The 8175-nt window shown below is 40.8% G+C and overlaps 1 protein-coding gene across 1 annotated transcript; it reads left to right on the top strand.

The window, feature by feature from the left end:
- Window positions 1-18: 18 nt before the first annotated feature.
- LOC125512727 lies at window positions 19-3026 on the top strand. Its single transcript, XM_048677819.1, has 5 exons — window positions 19-186; window positions 311-394; window positions 488-829; window positions 923-997; window positions 1079-3026. The coding sequence occupies exons 1-5, from the start codon at window positions 39-41 to the stop codon at window positions 2113-2115; spliced, it is 1686 nt and encodes a 561-aa protein (XP_048533776.1). The 5' UTR covers window positions 19-38; the 3' UTR covers window positions 2116-3026.
- The last annotated feature ends 5149 nt before the right edge of the window (window positions 3027-8175 follow it).

The raw sequence follows: 8175 nt of genomic DNA, 5'->3' as shown, positions 1-8175 counted from the left end.
AGCGTAAGCTTTACCGCGACCGGGATAGGTATTTGCAAATGATTCCATATCAGAGGGAAGCCTATCTGCAAAGGAATCGTGAGTATAAAAGAATGCGGCGTGAGTGCAGTGCAAGTTGTAACAACACACAACCAGCACCACAACAGAAAATTTTGAGAGCTACTAATAATAACCAATACATGACAGGTGACTGTTCTAATCAATAAAATATGCATTACAAATTTTATCAATGGCCGTTGAATGTTCGTTTATCTCATTATTTTTTATTATATGATGTATAATGATTGGGTAAACTGAACCTACATTACAGGAGAGGAAGTCATGGCCATTTCAAACTATGAGAGGCACGATTCAGTTTTTACTCAGCTAGGGTCTTCATCAAAAGGCAAGCAAGGTTGTATATATAATTAATTAAGAAATATCTACTGTAAAATTTTATTTATTATATTTCATTACACTGCCGTTGACTATTTTTCCTTGAAAACAGTGGCAGAAAATGGTGGTTCTGAGACAAGCCGTCCAAAAGCTGGAACTCGGTTCACTATCAGTCCATCTGGCATATATTTATCATCAATATCCTCGGAAGAACAAGCTGCAAAATATGGATTGAAAAATGTAGGTCAGCGTAAGCGGCAACATTGCACCAATGTGTACTCACAACTGTCACATGACCAGGAAGAAACACACGTACAAGAGATTTGTGGCCCTAATAAAAGAAAGAGGTCAGAAAAAGAAAGTTGTAGTACCGCACGGGATCCTGGTAGAAATACCAACAACTTGCATGAAGACATCATTTATGTGCCCCAGGATTATTTTCCTGTCGTTCATGGTAATTTTAGTCATAAAAAAACAATGATTCAATCTATATGCAGCACATAACAAGTATTTCATCTATTTACAACTAGATATAATTTGTCAACAGATTATCTGGCAAATACCAAAGACAACATTGAGTGCGATGAAGTGGACAATGAAAGTCTTATGTATAATGGACCAGGTAAGCATTGACTGGTACTTTGCTCAATCATTCATATTTATTTGTAATACTTTACTAAAATATTACTTTAAAAAAATACAGGTCTTGACTTTGAATCATATCAAGAACCAAAGCATGTTACAAAATGTATACAAGCAGACCCATATGATCGTATATATCATAATGTGCCCAGTGGTCATCATTTTCTAGAGCGAGTGCCCAACTGTAGACATTGTAATGCGAAAAGGTTCCAATATGAGACACCAACTTTTTGTTGCATGAATGGAAAGGTGAAGATAGTAACCCCAGTGGTTCCTGACGATTTGCATCAGTTGTACACGAGTCAGGATCCAAATGCAAAATACTTCCAAGATCATATACGGTACTTCAATTCTCATTTCTCTTTTACCTCTCTTGGTGTCATCTTGGACCAAAGGTTCTGCAATAGGAGGTCTGGAGTTTACAACTTTCGTGCACAGGGCCAAATTTATCACCGTATTGACCAGTTGGTTCCAAAAGAAGATGGCCCCAAGCATTTACAGTTATACTTCTATGACACGGATGCAGATTTGCAACAAAGATTTCTTCACTCGCCTAACTTAAACCAAATTCTCATCCGGAAGTTAGTAAATATACTTTCAAGTAACCCTTATGTACAAATATTTAGACACCTTGGTTCTATTCCAAACCTTGATGAATATATGATTGAGCTCAATACCGATATTGCCTTAGATCAGAGAGTATATAATGCTCCGACAACATCACAAGTAGCAGCAATCTGGGTCGAGGGAAATAATCCTCGAGGTCATTTTGACAGGAGTATCATGGTGTATGGTAAATCGGACAAACCACAATACATAAAAGCATATCATGGTTGCTATGATCCATTGTCATATCCGCTTTTTTTCCCGAAAGGGGAAGTTGGATGGAACTTGAATTTACCAAAAGTTGGTCCCCATGCTAGGAGGACGAGAAATGATCAAACAAATGCTCTCAATGAAGAAGGCAAGTTTTTTGCCAAGTATACTTTTTTATTACTTTGTTTCAGATTCATTTATCTAACCATAAATTGCCTTGCACGCAGGGATGGAAAAGAGCCCTGGTTCTTGTGTGTCACCAAGAGAATATTATTGTTATAAGTTATAAATTCGAGATGGAGATTTCAACGTCTTACTATTCGGAAGGCGATTAACTCAACAGTATATTGTTGATATGTACATCAAGATTGAATCAATAAGGTTGGCTTTCTATTTACAACCGTCAACTCAAGTTCTCATACGTGCAGATTTATATCAAGGATTGGTTGATAGCGTTGTAGCTGGTGAGACACGTGCATGCATGACAGGTAAGCGTATTGTGCTCCCCCCAAAATTTATTGGAGGACCAAGAGACATGCGTCGAAGGTATTTAGATGCAATGGCATTGGTCCAGCGGTTCGGGAAGCCAGACTTATTCATTAGAATGACATGCAACCCGCAGTGGGAAGAGATAACTAGAGAGTTGGAACCAGGCCAATCACCACAAGATCGTCCAGATTTGGTAGCACGGGTCTTCAAGGCAAAGTTGGAGGATCTTAAAGATCTTTTATTCAAGAGAAAATTATTTGGTGAAGTCGTCGCACATGTTCATGTAATAGAATTTCAGAAGAGAGGCCTACCGCATGAACACTTCTTAATTATTCTGAAGTCAAATTGCAAGATTACTAATCCAGATCAATATGATGAGATAATATCAGCAGAGATCCCAGATAAAGACAAATACCCTGTATTACATGCTTTAGTTATTAAGCACATGATGCACGGACCATGTGGAGTTCTCAACAGTAAGAATGCTTGCATGGAAAATGGAAATTGTAGATACCATTATCCGCGGACATTCTCAGATACAACATTACAGGGAAAGGACTCATATCCAATTTATAGACGGAGGGATGATGGTCGTCGAGTGCGCATTAGGGGTGCGGTGTTGGATAATAGATGGGTTGTTCCTTACAACCCATATCTACTTATGCGATACAATTGCCATATCAATATAGAAGTTTGCTCGAGCATTAAGGCTGTTAAATATTTATTTAAGTACATATACAAAGGTCATGATCGCGCCTCCTTTGTCATTGAGTCCAGAGGAGATAATGTTGTTATTGATGAGATTCGTGAATATAGGGATGCAAGGTTTATATCACCTCCAGAGGCAATATGGAGGATTTATTCTTTCAATCTAAGTGAGATGTCACCTCCAGTTTTGCAGTTGCAGGTCCATTTGCCAAATATGCATCTTGTGCATTATGAAGACTCTGATAATTTGGATAATGTTTTACGCAGAGAATCATCTTCAAAAACAATGCTTAGTGAGTATTTTAGAATGAATTCTGTTGACATTTACGCGAGGAATTTCTTGTATAAGGAGTTTCCGGAATATTTTGTGTGGGATAGCAGTTGCAAAAGTTGGAGACGTCGCAAGCAGAAACGAATTCAGATTGGGAGACTTGTGTCCGCGCACCCTGCTGAAGGAGAGCGTTATTACTTGAGGATTGATAGAGGCTAAGGTGTCCCAATGTTTCGATGAGATGGTGGCTATCGTTTTCTGTGGGAGTCGACCTTGACGATCCGACTACGAACGTGCGAGACGTCGCGCCTTAGCAATCGCTAAACCAACTTCCGAGGGTTATTGACCACGCCGGAGCACGATCAACCTGACCACGAGGGTCTGTTTCCTGCGAGCAAACGAAGAACAAGCAAGAAACTGAGATTGCAATCTGGATATTGCGAATATAAGATGAAAGCTTTATTGATCAAGGTGGGCTTCTGTGACGTCTTGGTCTGGTCGTTGGACACAAACGAAATACGCGAAGTTGCAGCTATGGCGAACTTTTAATCTAAACAAAACCCAAAGTCTAAACGACGCCCTAAGGGCTGTATATATGGAGGAAGAGGGGGGAATTTCGTGGCCCTTGAGGGTGGGGTCCGAAACCAACCCTAACTCTTGTTTCCCCACACATACGGACTCTAAAAATAGCCTATACTTAAGTATTTCGAAATTACATGGGCCTGGCCCATTAATAAGGTGACGCAGCACCTAGAATAGCCTATGGACGAATATTATGAAGTGGCATCTTGTATATTTCGTCCAAGGCTTCATGCACTCCTTATGGCGGCTTCAAAGTCCTGAAATCATCACTTGTAACTCCGTTCTTGATCCCCTTGCGCATGCCATCAACTCCATGCGTGTTCTTGCTCCAATGTTCATCCTTCTCCAAGCTAGGCCCTTCATTTGTAAGCAAAACAAATGTATCCAATTTAGGCAGCATCATAATCTCATGAACATTAGAATCATTACCAAGAAACGAAAGTACCTGGTAATTTAATTGGCGTGCGCGAGCTCTAGTAATTGGTCCAGTATATGTAACAGTAGGGGTTGTGGGTGTAACAATGGTATTGATGTCTTCATCAAGGATACTACTAAACCACGTCAGGGGAGCCAAATCATTTGAGGATCTACGAACTGTTGAAGGTACTATTTTCTCGACTTTTAGAGAGGCTGCACAGAGAAGGGGTTTCATTGAAGATGATCATAGTATTTCTGATTGTCTCAGCGATGCTGCGACATTTCAAATGCCCTCTGCACTTAGAAGACTTTTTGCAACAATTTTAGTTTTCTGTGAGGTAACAAATGTCCGTGAACTATGGGATAAGCATTTAGAAGCCATGTGTGATGATTTTCGAAGAGAAAATGTAAACGCTGAAGTAACTGAGCAGATGGTGCTTAAAGATCTTAGAAGTCTGTTATATTCAATGGGGAAGGACATAAATAACTTTGACTTGCCATGCTTATTGGATAGCAATGATTTAGAGAGCTTAAGTTGGAGAGAAGTATGTGATGAGATGTCTATTGAGGTTGAGCAGGAACACTTGGATTTGTATGACAAACTAAATAGTGAGCAGCGACTTGCTTTTGATGAGATAATGACTCATGTCTTGCACCAGAAGAGTATGGTTTTTTTCATAGATGGTCCGGGAGGTACAGGGAAAACATACCTTTATAAGGCTTTGCTCGCAAAGGTGCGGTCAATGGGACTAATAGCTATCGCAACAGCAACCTCAGGTATTGCTGCATCTATCATGCCTGGCGGTAGAACAGCTCATTCCAGATTCAAAATTCCAATTAATATTCAGGATGACAGCATGTGCAACTTCAGTAAACAAAGTGGAACTGCAGAATTACTTCGGAGGTCATCTTTAATAATTTGGGACGAAGTTGCTATGACAAAGCGTCAAGCTGTGGAAGCACTTGATAGATCTTTGCAAGATGTCACCGGTTGTGGATCACCATTTGGAGGGAAAGTAGTAGTGTTTGGAGGTGATTTTAGACAGGTTCTTCCGGTGGTGAGGCATGGCACTAGAGCACAAATTACAGATGCTACACTAAAAAAGTCTTATCTTTGGCCAGACATAAGACATATCAAACTATGGCGCAATATGAGGGCATTGTTTGATCCATGGTTCTCTGATTTTCTCCTTAGAATTGGTAATGGTACAGAGGAATCAATTGGTCAAGAATACGTGCGCCTTCCTGAAGAAATTGTTATAGGTTACACAGATGAAAAGGCCTCTGTTGGTAAGTTAATTGATGATATCTTCCCTTTAATGGACAAAAATGGAAACTCGCCATCTTATATTAGTGCACGTGCCATTCTTTCCACAAAGAATGAATATGTGGATGAGTTAAATGAAATGCTTATTGAGCGATTTCCTGGAGAAGAAAAGGTCTATTACAGTTTTGACTCGGTGGTTGATGATCCACATAATCACTATCAACCTGAGTTCCTAAATTCACTCACACCTAATGGCCTACCTCCGCATATTCTCAAATTGAAGATCAACTGCCCTGTTATTTTGATTCGCAATCTTGATCCTTCTAATGGTTTATGCAACGGTACAAGGCTTATTATTAAGGCATTTCAAGATAATGCTATTGATGCAGAAATTATTGGCGGACAATATGCTGGGAAGCAAGTGTTCCTTCCACGAATTCCTCTCTATCCTTCAGAGGATGATGTTCTCCCCTTCAAGTTTAAGAGAAAACAATTTCCAATTCGGCTTAGTTTTGCCATGACAATCAACAAAGCCCAGGGTCAAACCATCCCAAATGTTGGCATATATCTTCCTGAGCCGGTGTTTTCTCATGGACAACTCTATGTTGCTTTGTCTAGAGGCACATCAAGACAAACAACTAGAATACTTGCAAGGCCAAATAAGGAAATTGATCCATCAGGGAAAAGCACAAAAAATATTGTCTACAGGGATGTTTTGGTATAATCCATGTACATGTTGTGTACTGCAGTGTGATGTTTCTAATATGGTTGTATTCATGTAAATAGTACCCAGGAAAAATAATGTTAGATAGGGTTTCAGTCATTAGCTTGCCTTATGAAAATTGTAGGCCAAAAGATATGTTTACAGGGGTAATATTCTAGCATGTACAGTACTTAAATCTATAGATTTACCATTCTTCCTCAGTTAGCGTATAACAGAAATCCAACAACATAAGTGAGCACATATCATTTTTTATGATAGCCATTGGGCTTCACAAGTATATGCAAGAAACATACATTTTTCAGTTTTAACATACAACAGAAATATTAAGTCAACAGAAGTAGGCATAGGGCAGTTTCCTTTCTTTTCTGAATAATCATACAAAATCAGAGTTACAAAGTCATTACAAGCCAACTCAACAATGGAGGGATATGCCCCATCCATAGATTACTAAATAATAATAGCGGAGGAGCCGTGGAAGCGTGAAGTGTGCCGGCAGCCTGCCGGCGTGTGCTGTTTGAGGCCGTGGCTGCCGGATTCAGGCGCCACCATAGCTGTTGATGACGATTGGGCTGGGCGAGGTGAGCAGCCGAGCACGATTGCCGGATGTCCGGGTCGTGCGCTTCCCCGACACCCTCGCGGTCCTCGGGTCGGCGTTCGGCGGGTCGCGGGGCCAGAGACGGGAGGAGGGGCGGCGGCGCGGTGCTGCTCCGGTCGACAGTTTATTTTGAGAAGATTTTTTTCTTTTTCTCTAAGGGAATTCCGCTCAACATAGGGGCAGGGAACTGACCTGTGTTGACCCAGTGGCAAGCTTCCAGGTCCATATAGCCGAGTGTTACGCTGTTGACCCAAAACCACATTTTTTAGACTAAGGCAGGACGCAAAAAGGTCGAGCGGCCTGTTAAAAAAACAGAAGGTCAATGAGCTGAACGGCCATTCTCATGAATTTTACGATGATATTTACCCATTTTTTTGTGAAGTCCTAAATATTGGAATTTTTGCAGCAGACCTGAAATATTGGATATGCATGGTAGAATGCATTATATTCCATCTACGTCCAAGTTATGTACAATGCATGCAGATGATTATTTTTTGAAGGTCGCCAAGAGGTTGCGAAGCTAAAACTCCATATAAAAAAGTGCTTCATTTTATTTAAAGTTTTCTTATCTGTATGAAAATTTTAGTTAACAACACACACGTGCAAAGCACGTGCCTTCGACTAGTATGTAGTATTCTGAAACTTACTGGCCGATAATTTAGTGGCATTTTGTCTTGTACATTTTTTTGCATGGTAATATGTGTCTCATTCGTATCACAAAGTACAAAGTACAAGTCGCGTAAAGACCGACATGACAAAACTGAAAGATAGTAGAACATCTCTGAGCTTGACACCAACGCCCGTCACACAGCAGCGCGCACATAAGAAGCATTAACACCAATGTGTTTGGTAAGCTCATGCTTCACGGGGTCCCGCGCAATACTGATAGCACCTGTGCTGTCTGACAGGAGAGTGGTAGGTGTAGTAACAGAAACACCAAAGTTCTCTAGTAACCATCGTAACCAAGTCACCTCAGCCGTCAGAAGAGCCATAGCTCGCAACTCGGCCTCTGCACTCGAACGAGAAACTGCGGTCTGTTTCTTCGTCTTCCAGGAAATGAGGGAACCACCAAGAAAGACACGGTAGGCAGAAAGTGAACGACGATCTGTAGGATCACTAGCCCACGTAGCATCCGAATAGGCCTGGAGCTGTAACGAGCTGGAACGGGGGAAAAAGATACGATGAGAGATCGTGCCACGAAGATATCGTAGAACACGAAGAAGGTGACTATAGTGAACTGAAGTGGGAGCAGAAACAAACTGACTCAGAATATGGACAGGATAAGAGAT

This window comes from Triticum urartu, chromosome 6 (genome assembly GCF_003073215.2).
Source record: "Triticum urartu cultivar G1812 chromosome 6, Tu2.1, whole genome shotgun sequence".
Taxonomy (NCBI): Eukaryota; Viridiplantae; Streptophyta; class Magnoliopsida; order Poales; family Poaceae; genus Triticum; species Triticum urartu.
Note: the sequence above shows the minus strand (reverse complement) of the source record. Positions and strands in the feature narration are given on the sequence as shown.